The sequence below is a fragment of the Zonotrichia albicollis genome, chromosome 25, assembly GCF_047830755.1.
Source record: "Zonotrichia albicollis isolate bZonAlb1 chromosome 25, bZonAlb1.hap1, whole genome shotgun sequence".
NCBI classification, from domain to species: domain Eukaryota; kingdom Metazoa; phylum Chordata; class Aves; order Passeriformes; family Passerellidae; genus Zonotrichia; species Zonotrichia albicollis.
In genome coordinates, this window is record NC_133843.1 from 42297 (window position 1) to 65776 (window position 23480).

The following is a 23480-nucleotide window of genomic DNA, read 5'->3' on the forward strand; positions in this document are numbered from 1 at the left end:
GGGCGGCCGGAGGATGCGGGCGGGGCGGGCGCGCTGCCGTTCCCGGGTCGGGCAGCTAGAGAGCAGTGCAGGGAGCCCGAGCCCGGCGCTCCCTTCCTGTGGGCAAGGCCGACAGCGCAGCCGAGCGCCGGCCGAGGCCCGGCCCGGCCGCCCCCGCTGCGCTCGCCCATGGCGGAGACCAAGATCATTTACCACATCGACGAGGAGGAAACGCCGTACCTGGTGAAGCTGCCCGTGCCGCCGGAGAAAGTCACGCTGGCCGATTTCAAAAATGTCCTCAGCAACCGGCCCGTGCACAGCTACAAGTTCTTCTTCAAGTCCATGGACCAGGATTTCGGGTGAGCGGCCGCGCTCCGGGCGCGCCCCCGTCCTCGCTGCGCTCTGCGAGCCGCGGGCCGGGCTGGGCTCGCAGCATCCCCGGGGCACCTGCCGGGCTCGGCCCGGCCCGGCACCGCCGGCGCCGCGAACATGGCGGGCGCGCCGGGCCGCGAGCTCGGGGCTGCCGCGATCGCGTCCCGCCGTGCACCGGGACCCCTCCGTGCCCACTCAGGAGCGCCCCGGGCCCGCCCGGAGCCGCCGCGGTGCCCCCGGGCCCGAGCCGGGGCGGCGGGGACGGGCGGCTGCAGTTGTCACCGCGCCCGGAGAGGCCGCGCAGCGCCCGGGCAGAGCGGGCGGGCCCGGAGTGAGCGCCCAGGGGTCCCGGGGAAGAGCGGGGGAACCGCGGGCAGCGCTGCCACCGCCGCTGTCACAGATCTGACGGGTGTCACATCCTCGGGGTCGGACAGGTGACAGGCGGCCCCGGTTGAACGGGTGTGAAATGGTCGGTGGGTAAATGGGGGACGAGTGGTCAGTGGTCAAACGGTCGTGAAATGGTTAGTGGTCAAATGAATGTCAAATAGGGGACAAGGGGTCAGTGGTTAAAAGGGTGTGGAATGGTCAGTGGTCACACGAGTGATAAGTGGTCAGCGGTCAAATGAATGTCAAATGGGGGAGAAGGGGTCAGTGGTCAAACAGGTGTGGAATGGTCAGATGGGCGATGACTGGTTGGTGGTCAAATGGGTGTGAAATGGTCAGTGGTCAAAAAAACGGGGGACAAGAGGTCAGTGGTCAAATGAAGTGGTCAGTGGCCAAATCGCTGACAAGTGGTCAGGGGTCAAACGGTGCCAGGGGCTGTGCTCAGACCACAGCTGTCAAATCCTCGAGGTCAGACAGGTGTCAGACGGTCCCTGGTCAAATGGGTATGAACTGGTCAGTGGTCAGACAGGTTCAGGGGCTGTGCTCAGACCGTGACTGTCAAATCCACTGGGGCCAAACAGATGTTGGCCAGACACCTGGCCACGCAGGTGTCACAGAGTCCCTGCTTGAACAGGTGACAATCACCTGGTGGTCAGACAGCTCCAGGGGCTGTGAAAGCCTCCGTGGTCACACGGCTGAAGATGGTTAGTGGCCAAACAGGTGACAGACGGTCAATGCCCTCTTCCAAGGACACAATCTGAGCTGGATGAGAGCAGGGCTGGACTTTGAGATGACCTCTGTGGTGGCCAGAGGCAGGTGAGTGCTCGAGCCAGGAGTTGGACATCGTCCTCTGCCACCAGGCTTGGCGACAGCCAGAATAAAATAAACCAATGGAAGTCCCTTTGACAGTTTGCCAGACAGTAACTTTCAAAACGTATTAATCCTTTTGTAGCAAATCACTTCTCTTTGTACTCGCATCTGTCGCTGGCAGGGCAATTTTGCACAGTTAAATGCCTTGCCAGGAATAAAAAAAAATAAAAAATAAAAATGGAGCAGGTTTGTGGGAAACTCGTGCGGACCTGACTCCAAAACAACACTGTGGTTGAGAGACAGGGTTGGTGTTTGGTGAGATAGATCACCCCAAGCATCCCTGGATGTGTTGTGCAGCCTCTTTTTTATCCCTGAGACCCAAGCCTTTCACGCTGATTGTGTTTTTCTCCTTGATGGAATGTGGATATTGTTTGTTGACACGGATTTCTGATGTGGTGAGTTGTTAGTGTTGGCTTGTAACCACAGGAGTGTTCCTGGATTGACTTCTTGTTTTTCTGACTTGTGCAAACATTTTTTTTGAGGGGGGAAACAACCCCACAAAATGTTTGTTTTCAAAATAAATGTGATTATTGGTAAATTTGCCTCCTTCACCTCCCCGAGTGACAGGGACACGTTGTTGTCGTAGAAATTCAATGTTTGTGGTTTGATTTCACTAAAGGAGGTTGGGATTGTTCAGGCAGCAGCTGCATCATTCCCAGCGCCACAGAAATTTGCAAGTAGGAAATATAAACTGTGCTGAGGCATCTTGAACACACGGGGATGTTTTGGTTTTTGACCAGGAAACAGACTTTGTAACAAACCCTAGAGTGGGTTTTATTATTAGTCTGAAAATTAAGGTGAAACTTGTCTGTTATTCTTAGAAATGGACATGATGGAAGATGAAGGGCTGCAAGGATCAAGACCTGGAAGTTCAGTCTCTATTATTTAATCAACAGCATTTGGTGACAATCCATGGCCTCGAGACGGCTCAGAGTGACTCTGATGTGGGACTCCTGAGCTTTGTTTGCATTTATTTTCTATGTCTTGTTCCTTTTGTGTTTGCGCCTCTCTGAACCCAAAATATTTGGGAAAATCAGAACAAAATTCTGAAATCAGAAGAAAATTGAGCTGAATTTTGGCTGTCTTAGTGAGTGTTAGTAGTAAATATGGGCTTTGTTTTCATCATCTTATCTGCAAACAGACTTTTTGTAGAATCATGGAATATCCTCAGCTGAGAGGGATTGTCCAGCCCCAGACACCCCAAAATCCCATTGTGGGAGCTCCTGGGGCTGGGACCATCCCCTGGGGCTGTGCCCAGAACCCGCTGGGGGAAAAACCAAAATCCCTCCCAACTCCCTTGGCCCGGCTCCATCCTTTTAATTGTTGCAAACAGGCAATTCCAGCTGCTGCTGCCACAAACCATAACAGAGCTGTAGCTCTCTAATTTCTCCCTTCTGTGCCTGAAAATCTCCTCCAGAGCAGCTCTTGCCTGGAAGGGGAGATGCAGGGACATTTTGGGTGTCCTCCCAAATGGTGCCAAGCTGGGATTTGTCTTTGTCCCTTTAGGGCAGTCCCTAAAATCCTGATTTTTTTCACTGAAATGTGAAAAGCAGTGGTTGTGTTAGAAAAACAAATGCTTTCCTGCAGGATTGGAAACTGACTTTTCGTAGAAACATGGAATATCCTAAGATGAGAGAGATTATCCAGCCCAGAGATCCCAAAATCCCGTACCTGGGAGCTCCTGGACAGTGCCCAGAACCCTTTGGGGGAAGAACCAAAATCCCAAAATCCCTCCCAACTCCCTTGGCAGAGCTCCATCCTTTTAATTGTTGCAAACAGGCAATTCCAGCTGCTGTTGCCACAAACCATAACAGAGCTGTGACTCTCGAATTTCTCCCTTCTGTGCCTGAAAATCTCCTTCAGAGCAGCTCTTGCCTGGAAGTCGAGCTGCAGGGACGTTTTGGGTGTCCCTGTGTTGTCCTCCCCAATGGCACCAAGCTGGGATTTGGTTTGGTCCATAAATCCCTGAATTTTTTCACAGTGCAATGTGAAAAGCAGTGGTTGTGTTAGGAAAACAAATGTTTTCCTGCAGGATTGGAGGGAGCTGACTCCTTGCAATTCTGCACATGCTGTTGTAATTAAGGCCCAGCCTTTCCTGGATGCTGAAATAATGGAATAAATCCTGTGCTCACAAACCCTGCATGTGCTGAATGCTTTCCAGCTGGGATGGGATGGAGCTGGATCCTGCATGGAGCGTGGAATTCAATGGAATTCAAGCCCTGTGTTCTTTGCTCCTTGGAAGGTGCAGGAGGAGGTGTGGGAGGGTGACAGTCCCTTCTGAGCTTTGCTTACAGTTTAATTTATAAATTAAATTATTAAATTGTTATAAATGTATATATATAATTATATTAATTAAATTACATTATAAACTAATTTAATTTAAAATTTATTTAATTCAAATAAATAAAATTATAATACATATAATGTATATTTTATGTATTATATGTATTATATATTTTATATATTATAGAAATATATCTTCATGTTATAAATTAAATAATTTCATTATTAAATTTCAAGTTTAATATAATTTTTAAAATTTTTTGCCCTGGCACTTTCCCCTGTGCCAGTTCTGACCCACACAGGGATGGCCCTGCCTTTTCTCTGCTTTCCTCCTGCCTCCATCTGTACCATAATGCTGATTTTAAGGTGCAGGATGTCCGACGAAGTGCTTTTGTAGCTTCTGTTTTTATTCTGGTTGCTGAAAAACCAAGCAGGGATGTTCTGTAACAGCCTCACTGCTGTGATAGCATCCACCAGCAGTGAAATTTAGGAGAGGTGATGTTTGAGGAACGTTTTTCTGGACTAGGGGCTGTGTCATCAGCTGATTTAATTAATTCCAGCCACTGATTCTTTCCTCAGGGCAAAGCTCAGAGGTCATTTCCCATCAGTGGCACTGCTGATTCTCAGGTTATAGCCCCACAGAATTCTGTTAATTCTTTGATGATTAAAAAAATGACAGCTAATGAACACATCTAAAAATAAAGCTGCAGCTTGTGATGCAGCTTGGGCTCTGGTGGTGGACCAGTGACAGCTGTGTGGGATCCAAATGATTCATCAGGAATCTCTGACTGATCCTGCAACAGGAATTCCTTTCTGCTTTGAAATATTTGATATTTCCAGAGCTTTGCTCATAAAACACAATCAGCAGGAGCACAAAAAGATCAATGTGGAGGATCCAAGCAATTAAAGATGTTAAATTTTCTGTAAATTTATTAATTTAATTAAACATATTTAATTTTATATTTAGTTTTCTGTAAGTTGATTTATTTAATTAAACAGATTTCATTTTCTGTACATTTATTTATTTAATTAAACATATTTCATTTTCTGTAAATGAATTTATTTAATTTTCTGGTTTGAGGTTTTACTGTTCCAGTGTGGACAGCAGAGTTTCAGTGAAGAACTGAACCCCCCTAAAGACCTTTTCTGTCCAGAATTGGATAAAAATTCCTGTTTGTTGTGGTTCCTGTGAGTGGGGCAGGAGGAAGAGCAGAGTTGTGTCTGTTCTGGCACCCTTTGGGTGAGGTTCAAATCCTCATTCTTTCCATTGTGTGCACTAATGCTCCTCTGATTATTCCTCTGCAGGGACTCCTCCAAGGAGTGGCTTTTTCAGCATTCCTTTGGTATCAGCCCAAGAGCTCCCTTTCAATCTGCACTTAGAGCTGCAGCTAAAAATTGGGGTTTTGGTTGAAAACCAGTGAGAAAATGAGATTTAAAGCAGTAGGAATCCAGTTTGGGAGCTGATGGGGTAGTTTTTAATAGGAAAGAGACGTTTTATGCCTTTTTTTCTGGAGGCAGTGCAGCACCCCTGCTCTCATGCTTGCCCTAATGTGAGTCAGGAGTTGGTTTCTAACTCCTAAAAGGATTTTCTGAGTTTTTCCAACCCCTGAGAGGAGGTAAAACCAGGAATCCTGACTGCCAGATCTCTTGCTGTGCTGTAATTTCATCGTTAGGAGTGGCTTTTTCAGCATTCCTCTGGTATCAACCCAAGAGCTCCCTTTCAATCTGCACTTGGAGCTGCAGCTAAATATTGGCTTTTTGGTTGAAAACTGGTGAGAAAATGAGATTTAAAGCAGTAGGAATCCAGTTGGGGATTGGGATTGGGAGCTGAATGGGGTAGTTTTGAATAGGAGAGGGACATGAGAAGCATTTTTTCCCTTTTTTCTGTTTTTACCTTTGCCCCAAGGGTGAGTTAGGAGTTGGTTTCTAACTCCTAAGAGGATTTTCTGGTTTTTTTCCCCGCTTTCTTTCAGATTAATTCCTGGAAAATTTAAGGCCAAAGTTCTGTTGGATTGTGGATTTAAAGCTACAAATAACAGGTTTATAAACATTTTTGAGAATGTGCGGTGACAGAGCTCTGGAGGGACAGAGGGGAGTTTTAGAGGGGATTTTTGGGATGGGATTTTTTTCCCTGGGATGGATTTCCCAGAGAATCTGTGGCTGCCCCATCCCTGTAAATGTCCAAGGCTAGGTTGGAACACCCTGGGTTGAATTTTCAAATCCCTCCCAAGCCAAACCCTTCTGGAATTCCGTCAAATTCTCATTTAGAAGTCAAATGCAGTTGGGCTGGTGCAGCTTTGGAATGAAATTTTGCATTTTGTTCTCCCTTTACATATGGAAAAAGGTTCATTTCTCTCCCTGTGATGCACAAAATCCCAGCCCCTTTTATCTGAGCTGTTTCTCTCAGATTGCTGAGATGATTTTTCAGAAGTGGGAGGTGGGAAAACAAACAGGCAGAGCTGGCCAGGTGATGAATTCCATGGGGCCCCTCCCAGAAGAAGCTCCCGGGGGATTTTTCCAGCTCCTGGATGATGTTTCCTTGAGGAATTTTTGGAAGAGCACCATTTCTTGCTGCCTTCTTGGCAGTTTTAAAAAGTTTTAGCTGAGTGATTTGTGGTTTTAGAGCTCTGTAATTTTTATTTCCCTTAAATGACTCAAAGAGCTGTTGGCAAATGTGGTTTTTTGGATGAGGGACGAAGAGTTAGTGGGAAAAGCTTCTGATCTACCTGGAATACAGAATTTTTGTGTCCTTCTGGATCCTCTAAATTGGACAAATTATAAAGAACTCAAAAAACTGTGTCAGGTACCCTGTGGGTCCCTGAGATTTGTGTTCTCAGTTCTTCAGGAGCACAATAATAAATGAAATAATCTCTGCCTTTCCCTTGCCACTCCTGAAATGAGGGAGGTTGGCTGGCCATGGTTCTGTGGACACCAAAATCCTGCAATCTGTGCTAGAAATGCAATTTTTCTAAGTGAAATAGTAGAAAAAAAAAAGTGTTGTCGTTCAGCTTGGAATAGCAAATCCATGCCTAAAAGTGAAGGTGGGGCTGGGGAATTGCATTTATTACCAAAATCTTGTTTAATTTCTCTGCTGGAAAACCTTTCCCGTGGTGAAAACACAGATTTTTCACTCAGTGTGGTGCAAATCTTTAAAGAGACACCACAATCCCATTCCAAAACTGCCTGTTTCTTCATTTATGGGATTTGATTTATGGGACTTTGTGACAAGCTAGGAATCTCTCCTTTAATACCCACACCAACTTGTAGGTCCAGTTATACTTTGAATTTGCAGTGTGGGTGGAATTTATTACCTTGTATGAAGACAAGAGGTTTTTCTTTTTTGGTTTTTGGATTTTTTATTTTTAGTTTTGAACCCAGTTTTTCATGGTGTGAGGAGTGAAGTGCCCTGGGATGGTGTTTTGGAGCTCTCAGGACCTGCAGAGCTTTGGATTCCCACCCTGCTCATCCCTGAGAGCTTTTTTATTTTATTTTCAGTGTTCTGCCCTGAGTTTGGAGCATAATTGCACCCTGGGGAAAGCCAAACCCCAGGCAGCTGTTGGAAATGGGCATTAAAGCTTTTACAGTTTTATTTTTTCCCCCTAGGCTGTTCTCAAGAACTGCTTAATTTTATGGGGGCTTGTTAATATTTATTGTTTATTGGGAATGTGTGTTCGGGTCAGGATTTTTGTGACCTGTCCCTTTGTACTGAGATTTTTCTTGTTTTTCTGGCAGAGATGCGTCTGTCCCTTGGGAATAAATTCATTAACACCTGGGAGATTGAAATCCAGGCACATAAATAATTTAGTAAATAATACAGGGAGGAAAGAGAGAACTAAGAGAAAAGCCTGGAGATTTTCAGTGGGGCTAAAATGCTTTGCTTGTTTTATTCCAAACCTTTTCTGAAGAAATTGAGGAAAAGAAATTTTAATGTTTCATGATTCTAAAAATCACCCATTTCCTTGGCATGTCTGCAAAAATAATATTTTTCCTAGTTTAGCTGGTCATGGAGCGAGATATAACACCATGCACAGTTGTGTCTAGCAGTGCTACAATCGAACCAGACTCTGTAGATCTCAATTTAAATGCCACAAAAATCTGTATTTTAGTGGGATTTTCACACTTTGAGCACTGCACAGCTATTGAAATATTGTTCCTTAAGGAGCAGAAAAGCAAATTAGATTTCCTGCATGCCACTGCTCTTGGACAGCCAGTCATAAATATTTTATATTTTATAGAAATATTGTAATATTTATTAAGTAAATTTACATAAGTAAATTAAGTATAAAATATAAAATATTTTAAGTATTTATTTATATTTTTAAATATAAAGTATTTTGAATATAAAATATTTTAGGTATTTAAGTATACCTAAAATAGAAAATATTTGAAGTATAAAATAGAAAATGTTTTAATATAAAAAGTATAAAATAGAAAATATTTTATTAAATATTTAATTTTAAATATTTTATACTTAATTTGGAGGGAATGGATTTCTGGCTTGAGGCTGAAAGGGGAGGATGAGGCAGGGCTTGGCTGGCAGCCCAAGCAGCAGTTGGTTCAAAACATGTGGGTTTTTTTGGAAGGAGTCCCTGTGGCACTGCTGAGGGCTGCCAGGACCTTGCAGTGTGATGCGGAGGGCAAAATGGGATTGCTGCACATGGAAATTCCCTTTGCAGAGTCACACAAGGAAGAAAAACCCATTTTATTCATGTGTTTATCCCTGTAAATTCAGCGCATTATTTTCATTACTTTTTCTGCATTGGTTAGGTGGCTGAAGGCTCTCTGTGCTTCCCTCCCTCCCAACTTTCTTTTTGGATTTGTGTTCCTAAACCCCTCACCAAGTAAGGAGGTTTTCTGCTGAAAATCCCATTTTATTCCAGTGTTTATCCCTGTAAATTCAGCACATAACTTTATTTTCAGAGGAAAGGAGAATTTTCTCCTGCATTGGGAGGGTGGCTAAAGGTTCTCTGTGCTTCCCTCCCTCTTTTTGGGATTCTTTTTGGATTTGTGTTCCTGAGCAGAATTCCTGGCTCCCCTCACCAAGTAAGGAGGATTTCTGCTGCTCCAAATTCTGTCTTTAAACTTAAAAAATTCCAAGGACCTTTTCAGCTGGGCTGTTCTGCACTTTTCCAGTAGCACAATGTCCCAGCTCGAGGTGACACAGCACTGTGCTGCAGGGCAGAGCCTCAATAAATTGAATGATCCTTGAATAACCATAAAAATAAAGTTTTATGTTTAAAATCAGCGCAAATTTGGGGCTGATCCTCTGCTAAAAGAACACAATAATTCTTGTATCATTCATATGCTTAAACTTAGCTTAATTTGAGCTTTGGTGCAGGACCAAGGTGCCAAAACCTCTACAACATCCCTGGAAGGTGATGAATTAATTATTCCTGGCATGTCAATAAGATTTGGAATTATCCCTGGCATGCCAAATATCCCTGCAGGAATAAAGGTGGGGTGGAAAAACCAAGGAAGAGTCAATCCTGTGGGCACGAGTGTGGTGCTGGAGATCAGATGTGGCAGAGGATAACTGGGCTATAAATTCATGAATTAAATACATAAATACATCAATATAAATACTGGTAATTGCGGGCAGAACCTCATTTTTCCAAGTGGAATGAAAAATCAACCCTGCATTTTCCATCTCCGTGGTGCTGGAGGAAAGGAGAATTTTATTATTAACTTCATTTTTCCAAGTGGAATGAGATATCAACCCTGCGCTTCCCATGTCTGTGGTGCTGAAAGAAAGGAGAATTTCCTTGTAAACCTCATTTTTCCAAATGGAATGAGAAATCAACCTTGTGTTTCCTATCTCTGTGGTGCTGGAGGAAAGGGAAATTTCCTTTTTAACCTAATTTTTCCAAGTGGAATGAAAACTCAACCCTGCATTTCCCATCTCTGTGGTGCTGGAGGAAAGGAGAACTTTATTATTAACTTCATTTTTCCAAGTGGAATGGAAAAGCATTAATGAAGCTTTTCCCACCAATAAAGGACAATTAAGAAGACCCTTGATGATGATCCCATGATAAAATGGGATTAATCTGATGCTGAAGGACTTTGGGATGCTCTGGTTTTGTCATGGTGCACATTAACCTGGAATAAATCTGTCTCAGCCCTGCGTTTATGCATTTCCTATCTCTGTGGTGCTGGAGAAAAGGAGAATTTCCTTTTTAACCTCATTTTACCAAGTGGAATGAAAACTCAACCCTGCATTTCCCATGTCTTTGGTGGAAAGGAGAATTTTATTATTAACTTCATTTTTGCAAGTGGAGTGAAAAATCAGCCTTGCATTTCTCATCTCTGTGGTGCTGGAGGAAAGGAGAATTTTATTATTAAAATAAAATATTCATTTTTCCAAGTGCAATGAAAAATCACCCAGCTGATTGTGGAGGAATGCAGTCTGTGCCAGGCGTGCACAATGAAATCAGAGTGCGGCATTATCAAACTCATTGTTTAATTACCAATTAACTCAGTGCTGATGAATCAGAGCCATTAGAGGTTTATCGGGTTCAGGTGCCATCAGGTGCATCCCAGTTTGTGTGCAATCAGGAATTCTTCTTGACAGAAAGAAAATGATACATGAGAAAAAAGAAAATTATATATGAGGAAAAGAAAATTATATATGAAGGGGATGCTGAGCCTCAAAAATCCTTGATTTTCAGGCTGAAATCCTGTCTGGAAAAAAAAAATTTAGGATGCTGAGGTGAGGTGAGAGGTTTGGGAAAGGCACAAATCCCAAATTGTGCAGGGAGAGCCAGAGCATCCACACACAATTCCAGGAAGCCACAGCAAGGAGGGGCTGCTGCCAGCATCGATTGTTTCATTTGCTAATTAGTGCTGAAATCTCCTCAAAGTCAAATAAAGCAGAGGATGTGAGCTGCTGGAGCTGCTCCCTCCTCCCCTGCCCCACATTTCCTCACCCCCTTTTTTTTTTTTTTGTGGTGTTTTTGTTTGGTTGGTTTTTGTTGTTTTTTGGGGGGGGCGGGTTTGGTGCAGATATTAATGGATGTGGGGGCTTTGCTGGTGTTTGGGTGAAGAGTGAGGTATTTTTCATTATTTGTCTCTGATGTGACCTTGGCTGTGTTATTTTACCTTCATTCCACCTGGTAGATGCGTTTGATGGATGAATTAAAGGATATTTTGTGCATGGAGTGCAGCAAAGAGGGAGATGGCAGAAGTCTGTGAAGAATATTGAATATTTTATGTGAATATTGAAGAAAAATCTCTGAATTTTTGGTGTGATGTGCTCTCTTTTTCCAAGGGTCAAACCTGGAGGTGAGAGCAGGGCAGGCAGAGCTTTGTTCAGACTTTGTGGCCAGGTGTTTTATTTTCTTCTCCCTCTGTTCTTTTACCTTCCTTCCACCTGGTAGATGCATTTGAGGGATGAATTAATTAAGATGCTTTGTGCATGGAGATTTTTCTGTGGTAAAGAGGGAGACATTACAAGTCTATGAAGAATATTGAATATTGCCTGTGAATATTGGAGAAAAATATCTGAATTTTTGGTGTGCTGTGCGTTCCTTTTCCAAGGGGCAAAACTGGATGTGGGAGCAGGGCAGGCAGAGCTGCTGTGACCTGGAAATGTCATTTTTGCTCCGACTTTGTGGCCAGGTGTTTGTTTGCTGTGCCCAGCCCCAGTTAAACAGGAGGTTGTGTGTACTGGAGTCGGGCTGCCAACAGGCAGGACGTGACCAGGGAAATATAAACCCCTTTTTCTGACAGAGGATAAACATCTCCTTTTCTGGGCCTTGCTATCAGATGCTCTTTGGTCTTATTTTCAAACACGGAGTCCATTAACAATCAGGTTGAGAGCTCTGGGGATTTATCTCCAGGGTGGACCACATCCAATGACAATATTTTTCACCTCAGGATGAGGTCTCTGTGAAAAATCACTTTTTTTTCCTTGCCATGCTGTTTTGGGCTGGAATATTCCTGACCTCAGGAAGAGATTTCTGTGAGAAATCATCTTTTATTTCTTCTTACACTGGTTTGGATTGGAATATTCTTCACCTCAGGAAAAGGTCTCTGGGAGAAATCACCTTTTTTTCTTCTTTTACTGGCTTGAGTTGTAACATATTTCACCCCAGGAAGAGATTTTTGGGAGAAACCACCTTTTTTTCCTTGCCATGCTGTTTTGGACTGGAATATTTTTCACCTCAGGAAGACGTCTCTGGGAGAAATCACCTTTTTTTCCTTGTTATGTTGTTTTGGCTTGGAATATTCTTTACCTCAGGATGAGGTCTCTGAGAAAAATCACTTTTTTTTCCTTGCCATACTGTTTTGGGAAGAGATGAGAATTTTGACTCCATGTTCCAGAAGTCTGATTTATTACTTTATTATCTATATTTATGATATGTATTATATTTATTATATATATTATAGTAAAAGAAATTATATATGTACATTTATATTTCTATTAAAAGAAATTATATATGTACATTTTGTGTATGGTTTTTATGGGTGCAGAAATTCTGCGTGTAATTTTTGCTGGGTGCAGAAATTCTGTGTATGACTTTTCCTGGGTGCAGAAATTCTCACCTGGGATTTCTGGAATGCCTTGAGTGTCATTTCCTGCAGATCCTGCCCTTTCAGACATGCAGATAAAATTCCTGGAGCACCTTTCTCTGCTGATCCAGCACTGGAGCTGTGCTGAGTGAGTGTTCCCTGTGGGACACACAAAATTCCAGTCTGTCCATGGAGATCCAGGTGTTGAAATCCTGGGTTTGCCGCTCCAGAATTACAGGTCTGAGAGCTTCTTTGCATTCTCAGAGGTTTTTAAAGCTCTGAATTTCTGCTTTTAAGTGGAGTTTGCTCCTTGGAGTCTGAGGATAAATGACTAAAAGCAAGAATGGGATCATATGATCTGATTCCTGCTGCCAAAAGATGAAGGGAGGAGGGATGGTTTAGAAATTAAGTGAATATTTTACAATGTTTTTCTTTCCAATAATAGAAAAAAAAAACAGTAGGTGAAATTGCCTAATATTGCCCTGCCAGCTATTAACAATGCAAATAAATGTGGAGAAAAAAAAGGTGTTTATTCCTTAAAATGTGTGGGAATGCAGGCATTTGTGGTGGACTTATTTATTTCTATTAAAAAAAATCAATTTGCTCTTTTCTTCCTTCTAACCCTCCTCCACCCTGAACACGCCGCTATTTTACCCCAGTGAGTTGCTTTGTGGTTATTGTGGTTTTTCTTCACCCAGCAACAAGACAAAAACATAAATAAAGGAAAATGTGCTGGTGGATCCACAGATTTTGATGAGACTTCAGGCTTCAGATGGTCAAAAGCAAATCTGGCCCTCTTCTCCAGTGAATTTGAGGCCAGGAATCTGGTTTTGCTACAAATGTGTGATCTCTGACACAACACAGGGGGATTTTAGTCCCCATCAGACATTCCAAGGTTCTGGGGAGACTCCAAAGTGGGAAATTGTTGAAATTATTTTAGTGCCTCCCAGTTTGGGGTGGTTGTCTGGAAAGTTGTTGTTCTACCCTTTATTTTGATTTATTTCCTCTATTCTCACAGTCTCTCATTCTTTAAACACAGAGCACCTGCTGGCACCAACATTTTATTGAATAAAATGCGTTTTTCCTGACCAATTGGAGAAAACCGCTGTCAGTTCTGATCTGATGCGATTTCAAATTCCTGATTTTCTTCCTTTTGTTGTTTTATTTTGTTTTCCAGTGTGGTGAAGGAAGAGATCTCAGATGACAATGCAAAGCTGCCCTGCTTCAATGGAAGAGTGGTGTCTTGGGTATGTTGGATTTTGTCTGTGGAAATCTGTGTTTGATACTGGAAGCTGATTTTTAGATCTTGTTTTTGCTGGGATGAAGGAACACAAGGAAACAATAATAAAGTAGGTTTATAGGAGTTTTTTACAGCTGAGCAATTGGAACAAAAGTGGAATTATCAGGTGGAATCAGCAGCTCTTTCATTTCTGTGCTGATTTTAGGAGTTGAAGATCTTGCAACTTACACTTCTTACAACTTTTTTATATTTTAACCATTTTTATATTTTAACTGTTATTTTTATATTTATCTATTATTTTTATATTTTAACTATTATTTTAATATTTTAGCAGTTATTTTTATATTTTAACTAAACTATTATTTTAATATTTTAACTATTATTTTTATGGCTTAACTATTATTTTAATGGTTTAACTATTTTAAAAATATTTTAACAATTTTTTAATATTTTAACTATTTTTTTAAATTAACTATTTTTAATATTTTAACTATTTTTATTATTTTAACAATTTATTTAAATATTTTAACATTTTATTTTTGTATTTTAACTATTTATTTGAATATTTTAACTATTTTATACCTTAAAATATTTGAGCAGCCCAGACATTGAAGTTGTACAGAATAAAGACATTTGCTGCCTGCTGAGCAGCTTGACCTTTCCCAGCCTGGCTTCTTGCAGGCAGGATTACATGGAAATAACATGAAAAATCAAATGCAGAATCGATTGCCTGCTGTTTCCTGCATGCAAGGAGAAGTGCAGTGTGTTTTTTCAGACTGGCTTTGACTGGGAGATGCTTCTTGAGCAAAGATTCCTTGTGGATCAGCCCTGCTGGGAAATGCTGGATCACACCTCTCCAGCCACTTCTTCCCACTCTATTGATTGATTTTTATTTTAGGGCACTCAGATTCTGGCAGCTGGGTAGTCCCAACAGGTTTTTAGTGTTAGGCAAGCAAAACACATGGCTTTGTAAACCTGAGTTTAAAATCAGTCCTCCCACTCACACCCAAATATGTGTTAAGCACTGAGTAGAGTGAGGTCTTAAAAATTGGGATTTTCAGTCTGTGCTGTCCAAAAGTAGCTGGGAATTGTGTTCAGAAGGAAAAGTTACTTTCCCCCTTTTTTTTAAGACCTTCCTACCTGTTTTTTTACCTTTTTTGCTCCAACCTTTAGCCCAAGCAGCAGTAAGTGACTGATAACCAAGGGATCTTTTCTGAGAGCATTTCCTCCCAGCAGCATCGGAATGCCTTGGCTGGGGCATGGAGGAGTGCTTGAAGGCAGAATTATTTTGATTTAAAGCTGCATTTCTGATCCAATTCCAGTCTAAAGCTGGGCAGTGCTCAGAGAAAGGAACGAGTACCACTTTACTCCAGGAAAAAGGGAAGATTCCCTGGATGAGGGAAAATTGGTTGTCAAATGAATAAAACCATTGGCATTAGAGAATCAAACTGATGTTTAAACAAACAGAAAATGTTTGAGAGCTGAGGATCCATCTGCAGGCAGCACCAATTTATTAATTTCACAACTTTCTTCCATTCTTAATGAGGTTGTGCCCTGGGAACTGGATTTGGGATGGGGATCAGTGCTCCAGGATGCCCCTGACCTCTGCTGCTGCTGCTTTTGTCTCCAGTGCAAGGATCACAGAGCGTGGGGCTCTGCCAGGGTGGCAAGGGATGGGACAAAAAGGGATTTCATGTGTGACTAACGAGCAGAAAAGAGAGTCCCAAAAGCTGCAGATGAAGCAGAGCAGGAAATGGAGCTGGGATTTGTGCTGCCATGGCCTGGGAGCAGCACTGGTGCCTTGTGTCCCTTGCTGGTCACCAGAATCCCTTGTGAAAGCTGCCCTGGAACAGGGGCTGGACAGACTTAAAGAATAAAGTAGGGATTTTTATAATAATAATGATAATAATCATGATAATAATAAAACATCTAAAAAATATAAATGTCTATAAAAATATATATATATATTATAAATTTTAACTATATAAAATATATAATATTGTTATATATAAATATAGATTTTCTAAATATATTACATTTATGTATATATATAAATATATATAAGAATATATATATATATATATATATATATATGTGTAATACTGTTATTTTCCTTAATTGAGCATTTTTTGTGTGCTACACTAAATTTTTTCATTCTGCTCAGGATGAGTTATAAACTCACCCATATTTCAGGATGAATTACAAAGTCACCCAGTCGTGTAGAGGCAGCAAGATTGGAGAAAGTTGGGTTGGATTTATTCCTTCAAAACTTGTTTTTTTTCCTGCCTTCCCACCCATCAGCTACTCCCAAATTTCTCCTGGTTTAGTGCATTTTAGGAGCTCCTTTTGCAGATGATGTTGACAAGGGTTTCTGTTTAGCAATCAGGTCAAACATCTGGGTCTGACCTGCCTGATGAATTGCAAATTGCTTTTTCCACACTAACACCCATAAAATTGCAGGGCTTATCTGCCTCTATTTGCTGCTAATTACTGCAGGAGTTTTATGTAAATCTCACTGGAAGTTAATTGTTCCCTTTTGAAATCTTTAATATACCATTCACTGGGACTTAACAGATAATTGCACACAGGGATAGCAATAGCACAAAGGGATAGCAAAGTTGGGTCTTTACCTTTTAGAAACATATATATATATAATTTCTATATATATTATATATGTTTTTATATATGATATATAAATATATATAAAATAATGCAATATATAATATAGAAAATAAAAAATATATTATAAAGATATAAAAAGAAATATTATCTATATAATTTTATATATAAATATAATTATATATTAAACATATAACTTATAAATATATAGTTAGAGATATAATATTATATATTATATATATTATGTATATCATATATAAAAATATATATCAAACATATAATCTTTCAATATATTCTTTTATATATTTTAATATATATTATTATTTAGAAAATGCAATAATACAAATAATTTAATATAGAATATATTATATTAATTTTAATTATATATAAATAAAATTAGTATATATTTATATGTATATATAATTATAGATAAAATTTTATATATATAATTTCTAAATATTATATATGGATATATAATTATGTATGTACACACACTCTTTTGTTTTTGGCGTTTCAGCCAGGGTTATTTACTTATCTGTTGTTTTTTAGTTTTGTTTTTTTTTTTTTATGGGTCTGAGCTTTCTTTGTCCCCAGTGCTATAAAATGTGTGTCAGCTGCTGGGAGACAGTTGGGATTCTTGCACAAACCCATCTGTAAGGATTTTGTGGTCCTGGAAATCACTGCAGCATGTTTCACAGCCCCAGCACACGTGTAAAAATGGAAAAAACCCCTCAATGTACACAGCCCCAGCACTTGTGTAAAAATGGAAAAAATCAGATTGCCGTGCTCCTGGAAGTGACTGCAGTGAGTTTCACAGCCCCAGCACTAAATGTAGAAATGGGAAAATTCAGTGTACCCAGCACAGCTGATCCTCCTCTTCCCCCCACCTCTCCCTCCTGACTGAGCCCGTGGCCACTTTGAAGTTTCCACCAGGGCTGACGTGGGGAAATGTGAGATTTTCATCTTTTTTAATCCCATTTGAATCCTTCTGTTTGTCAGAGGTGGGAACTTTGATCTGGGTGTCATCTGCAGGACTGATTTCCATAGGGGAAAATATTCCAGGGAGGATCTGCAGGTCTGGATTAGTGGTGAATTAAAATCCCTGCTGCTAATTAGCTATTTCAACTTCCTCCCCAGCCCTCCTATGTCCTGCTTGTTTTCCTCCTCCACAGCTCAGATCTCCTTCCTTTGATTTCAGCCTGGGTTTGTTTTTTCCCTTTTTGTTTTTTCTTGTGTGTTTTTGTTTTTGTTTTTTTTTTGCTGGTTTTGTTGTTGCTGTGGTGGTGTTTTTTAAGCATGAAAAAATTTGGGACAGAGCTGCTCTTTCCTAGATTCGTTTGCAAGGAATTCTTTTGAATCCTTTAAAAATCCTCTTTTTTTCCTTTTAAACTGGTTGATCTTTAGTTTTTTGACAATACAGAGGCTATCATTAATTGTGTGTCGGAATTCTTAATTCCAGTAAATGCATTTACACAAACACATCTTCTGCCACAAATACCTGATATTTGTCCTGTTTTTCTAACATACAACACAAAATATAATTTTTCTCTGAGAATCATTTGTTTGGAGTTTTCTGGGACTTCTTACCTGAATGAAATTATTAATGCCATTTTTGCTTTTTGCCTTTTTATTTTTGGGCCTTAACTGGGCAATTTGGAAAAAAAAAAGTGGAAGAAAATATTTTTTTCCAATAAATTGTTTTTCTGTTCTCTTGGGGAAAAGTGGAATGGTGAAAGCTGGGAGTGTGGCAGGAATTGGTTTGTGGCTGCTGCCAGCTCTGTTATCCCCGTTTTTTAGGAAGGATTTGCAACATCTGGGAACAATTCCTTGCCTGGCTGCTGGGAATGTGCAGTTCCCCATTGGCTGGCAGTGATGTCACTGCTTTCTGGGAGGTTTTCCCTGCTTTTTCCTCCCCATTATCTGGGTGCCAGCAGATAATTCTTGTCCTGTTTGTACATCAGCTTTTTCTAGCCTCTATTTGCAATTATAATGAACTCCGTGGTGGGGCAGAACCATTTGACAAGGGCAGCACAGGAGCTTCAGGGCAGGGAAATGAAAAAATAAAAATGCTCAGTGCTGAAGCAGGGAATAAAAATCCCCAGGAGCAGAATCTTGGATGAAATGAGCTGATTTCAGGGCCAGTCTCTTTGCACTTTATATAAACCCTGACTCATCCCAAGCCTCATCTCAGCACAGACAATTTCTCCTTGCTCAAATAAAATCCTTTTGCTGATGAGGTTTTAGCAGAGCTGGGGAGTCCTGGTGCCTTTGAGGGAATTCCTGGTGGAGCACAGGAATTTTTTTGCAATTCCAGTTCTGCAATTGCTCCTTTGGGAGCAGCCTTGTGTGGATAATGGGGCACAGCTCGGAAGCTTTGACTTGGAATCTGAGCTGCCTCTGACTTGATGCGAAATAATTATTTCCAGCTCAGAGATGAATGTTGCTGTTGGGAAGTTGCTGTCAAAAATATAAATGGCTCTTTTGGGTATTTCTTTAGTCACTGGGATGCCTTGGGAAGGCTGAGCTAGAGCAGAGTTAAAGAATAAAGCAGGGATTTATGACAAGTTTCTCCTCAATGGATCCACCTCGGGCAGCACAAGAGCCCAGCCAGAGCTGCACCCAGGATGGTCCCAAAATGAACCCAAGATGAACCAAAATGGTCCCAAAAAAGGATGATCAGTCACAAAATAATGTTTTAGTCCACTGGCATCTTGGAGTGAATTGTCCAATTCCAGCTTTAGCCCATGCAGTCCCATCCTTGTTTTTCTCTCTCCAGCCCACGGTGTTTGTGCTCCTGGGCTGAGATTTGGATCATCTCTCCTTGGTGCCCAGCTGGAGCAGGAATTGTTTTGTCTCCCTGCTCTGTGCACAGAGCTCACCATCCCACAGTATGAAGCCCAGATCTACCCACTAAAGCAGCACAGAATGTGAAAAATAGAAAATCCAAAACCTGAGGCATCACCTGGGATCAATCCCTCACGAGGCTCTCCCTGAGCTCAGAGAAACACCAAGAGCTGCTGCTGTTTCTCAGTGGGAGTTTCAATATTGTACTTTTTGCTGCTGATAAATTAATATTTAGCCAGATGAGATTTGAGATATGGGATTTAGGATAATTCCCAAGTACTCCACAGAAGAATTCCTGGTGCTTGCAGAAATTCTGTGCCCATCCAGGCTGATGTTTTCACGTGGAACCTGAATTTAAGCTGAATTTAACCAGTTTTTCTGCAGGTTTGGCAGGAATCCCTGCACTTCCCCTCGGATCCTGGAAGTTTGGCTGTACACTTGGAGAAGCTGGTGGGATTTTGAGGATATAATTTTGTGTAATTCTGGGTTTTTTTCTGTTGGCAGCTGGTCCTGGCTGAGAGCTCCCACTCTGATACAGGCTCCCAGTGCACCGAGAGCCACGTGGAGCTGCCCCCAGCCCTGGAGAGGACAGGAGGCATCGGAGACTCCCGGCCCCCCTCTTTCCAGTAAGCCCCAATTTATTCATCAGATTCTCATTTAGCAAATTGATTTATCAAATTCTCATTCCCATCTATTTCTCACCCTCATTTCCCTTACTGCTGCAAGCCAGCTGTTTGTTGTTGTGGTAATAAAAATTAAATACTGAGGAATTAAAAGGGGGATGGGACTGAAATCCCCCTGTCATTGTTACAGTGAATATTTATTTCATATGAAATATTTATCCAAAATATCTCATTTTCTCAGTCCCCATCATTCCGGTAATTCCCACTGATTTATCAAATTACCTTTCCCATCTATTTCTCACCCTCATTTCCCTTCTTGCTGCAATCCAGCTGTTGTTGTGATTATAAAAATCTAGTATTGAGAAATTAAAAGGGGGATGGGACTGAAAACCCTCTGTCATTGATAGAGTGAATATTTATCCAATAAATTTATCCAAAATATCTTGTTTTCCTGGCCCCCATCATTCCAGTAAGCCCAAATGCCCATTGATTTATTATTGATTTCTTCCCATCTATTTCTCACCCTCATTTCCCTTCCTGCTGCAAGCCAGCTGTTTGTTGTTGTGATCATAAAAATCAAATATTGAGGAGTTAAAAGGGAGATGGGACTGAAAACCCTCTGTCATTGTTGAGAGTGAAATATTTATCTAAAATATCTCATTTTCCAGCCTGTTGTGGATGAGTTAAGTAGGGAGGGAGCCCAAAGTGCTTTTTGCAGTGATTAGTGTGTTCTGTGTAATTAGGGAGGCTGCAGAGGCAGCTGAAGGCTGCTGGCACCAGGGAGAATTTCCACCAGGAATAATTACAATTCCTTGGCCATCCAGAGGCTGCCAGCCCCAGCTGTGGCTGGGAATATCTGCTTTGATATTCTTATTTCCTCTTCCTGATCCTTAGATATCTTCATTTTCCAGGAAATTTCCACCTGGAAAAAATTCCTCCTTCCACCAGGGGGATTTAAAGCAGGGCCTTGTGCTCTTAGGATGTGTTTGGAGAAGGAAATATGGCCTGGATTTGCCTTTTTTTCAATTTTTTGGGGGGGATGGATGTTGCCTGGAAGAGCTCTCAATGTCATGAGTCTTTTTAAAATAAACCTTTTAGCGGACAAGAAATGCTGGGAAATCCTGGCAGTGCCTTGCTAGGGCTGTGCTGCCCTCCTGTGTTCTGATCTGGCCAGAAAATAAAACCAGGCTTTTGTCTTTCCTGGCCTAAACCTGCCTGGCACAGCTGCAAGCACCAGCTTTATTTAAAAAGATAATTAGCTGATAATTAGGCACGAGGTTTGTGGGTCTAATGCGCTGCTGGTCCTCCTGCTTTGTTTTTTTGTTTTTTTCCCCTTCATTTTTTGCTTCATCATTGAATGAAATATATATATATATATATATATATATATATAAAATATTATAATTAGTTAGATGTAACATTTATATATTATAAAATATATATTATATATTACATGTTATGTATTATACAATGTAATATATATTACATATAATGTAATGTATAATATATTATTTATATTATGTAATATAATTCAATAATTATTAAAGAATTTAATTTAATAATTAATTTATTTACTAAATTATTTGGCTCAGCACTGGGGGAAAAGGCAGCTGTTTTTTTTTATTTTTGCACCCTTTTCAATGGTGTAAATCCCATTTTGGAGGCTGGTTTGAGTGAGGATCCTGAGCAGGAGTCAGCAGATGGAGCTGCTGGGATGGACAAGAGTGACCTGAGCCACGTGTGTGTCACCTCTTCCCTTTGCCAGCTGTGCTGCACTCAACAAGAAATGTTAAAAAATCTGTGTGGCAGCACTGAAATCCCCCTGGCATTTTGATAGGGAGTAAAATATGTCTCCTTGGTAGGGATTAAAATGTGCCCCCAGATGTTTTCCTGAAGGACAGCCTTGATTTCCTCATGGCTGTGGTGGGCATGTCACCCATCACATCTATGCTCAGGGAGTGGGGTGGGCAGGAGTTCTGAAATGGGGAAATAGCTTCACCCTCAGGTGCTTTGGGGTTCTCTTTTCACCCCTCAGGTGGTTTTTTATTATCTTTTCACCTCTCAGGTGTTTGTAGGTTCTCTTTCCCCCCTATGGTGTTTTTGGGGTTCTCTTTCCCCCCTGAGGTGTTTTTGGGGTGTCCCATCAGCCTGGGCCAGCGTGTAGCGCTCACCCTCAGCAGTTCTGTACCCTCTGCCCCAAGCTCCTCCCGGCTGGAGCTGCCTGGGTGGGAAGGGGACCAGCAGAATAACGCAGCGATTGTCCCCCTGTGCTCTGTGCCAGCCCCAACGCTGCCAGCAGCAGGGATGGCCTGGACAACGAGACAGGAACCGAGTCCGTGCTCAGCCATCGGCGTGAGCGGCACCGGCGCAGGAACCGCGAGAGCCACGAGGACGGTGAGTGCCTCCTCATCCTCCCCTCCCTCATCTTCCTCACGGCTCCCAGAGCAGCAACTCCTCTGTGGGGTTTGTGAGGGTCCCCAGGATGAGGTGAGAGAAGAGAATCTGACTCTGTGTTCTCAGAAGGCTGATTTATTATGATATGATATGATGTTAAATAACATGATATGATGTGATATATTCTATTCTCTATTCTATATTCTATTCTATTCTCTATTCTCTTATATACTATTTTATCTTATATTATATTATATTTTATTTTATATTACATATTCTCTTATATTAATGATGTTATGTTATATGATATTATGCTATACTATATTATACTATACTAAAACTACTAAAGAATACAGAAAGGATACAGACAGAAGGTTTAGCAAGAATGAATAATAAAAACTCATTGCTGACGCCTCAAAGTCTAACACAGGTGATGGTGATTAGTCATTAATTAAAAACAATTCAATGAAATCAATAAAACATGCACCTGTTGGTAAAGGATCTCCAGCCACATCCCAAAGCAGCAAACACAGGAGAAGCAATCAGATAATTATTATTTACTTTTTTGTCTAAGGCTTCTCAGCTTCCCAGGAGAAGAAATCCTGGTGAAGGGATTTTTCAGAAAATATCACAGTGACACTCCTCCTCCTCCCCAAGAGACTCCTGGCTAAATTCCTGCCAGCTTTCAGGGAATCTTCATTATTATTTTAATGCAATAATTTGTTAATTGCTCTGAAACTCTTTGAAGCTCAGCGTTTTTGCCAGAAACACTCCACAGTGAAGTGGCAGAGAGATTGTTTTTGACAATGTGCAGAACTTTGTGTAGCATGAGAAGATGAATGGCTTGGCTGTTGATTTCTCAAGGTTTGGATGAGCTGTGGTGTTTTCTGCTGGTGTAACAGAGGCTCTGAAGATCTTTTTTTGTACCTAAATGCGCCCAAAGTGCACCTATAAAATGCAGAACTCCATCTCTTGCCTCTGGTCTGTACATCAAAGGAAGCTTGGGTTTTTCATTCATTGCCAGACAAGAATTTCCAGGCTTAATTAAGAATTAATAGTTGCCACCCATTGTGTTTAAAATGGTGCAGAATTTGGAATACTTGGGCCCAAGAAATGCCATCACAGCCTTTATTCACAGCTCCACCCACCAAAGCATTTGCCTCCAGTTAGAAATCAGATTTCTACTGAGGGATTCTGTTCATTTAACCCCTCCAGAGGGTCACTGATGAGGAGTGAATGGAAATCCCTCAGTGGGAGGAGCAGAGCTTGTCTGTGCATGATCCTGACTGCATATTCCTTTGGGAACTGACTAAAAGAGGCAGAATCCTCTCACAGTGTTGATTAAAAACTTGTTGCGGGAAGAA

General features: G+C 41.3%; 1 protein-coding gene across 3 annotated transcripts in view; it reads left to right on the forward strand.

The window, feature by feature from the left end:
• The first annotated feature begins 168 nt into the window (after nt 1–168).
• Nucleotides 169–23480, forward strand: part of DVL1 (dishevelled segment polarity protein 1) — a 48520-nt gene continuing 25208 nt past the window's right edge. For all 3 annotated transcript variants that reach the window (XM_074558303.1, XM_074558304.1, XM_074558305.1), the window contains exons 1-4: nt 169–338; nt 13574–13643; nt 19604–19725; nt 22004–22116. In XM_074558303.1, the coding sequence (XP_074414404.1) occupies nt 169–338; nt 13574–13643; nt 19604–19725; nt 22004–22116 (475 nt within the window). The remainder of the gene's footprint in view (nt 339–13573; nt 13644–19603; nt 19726–22003; nt 22117–23480) is intronic.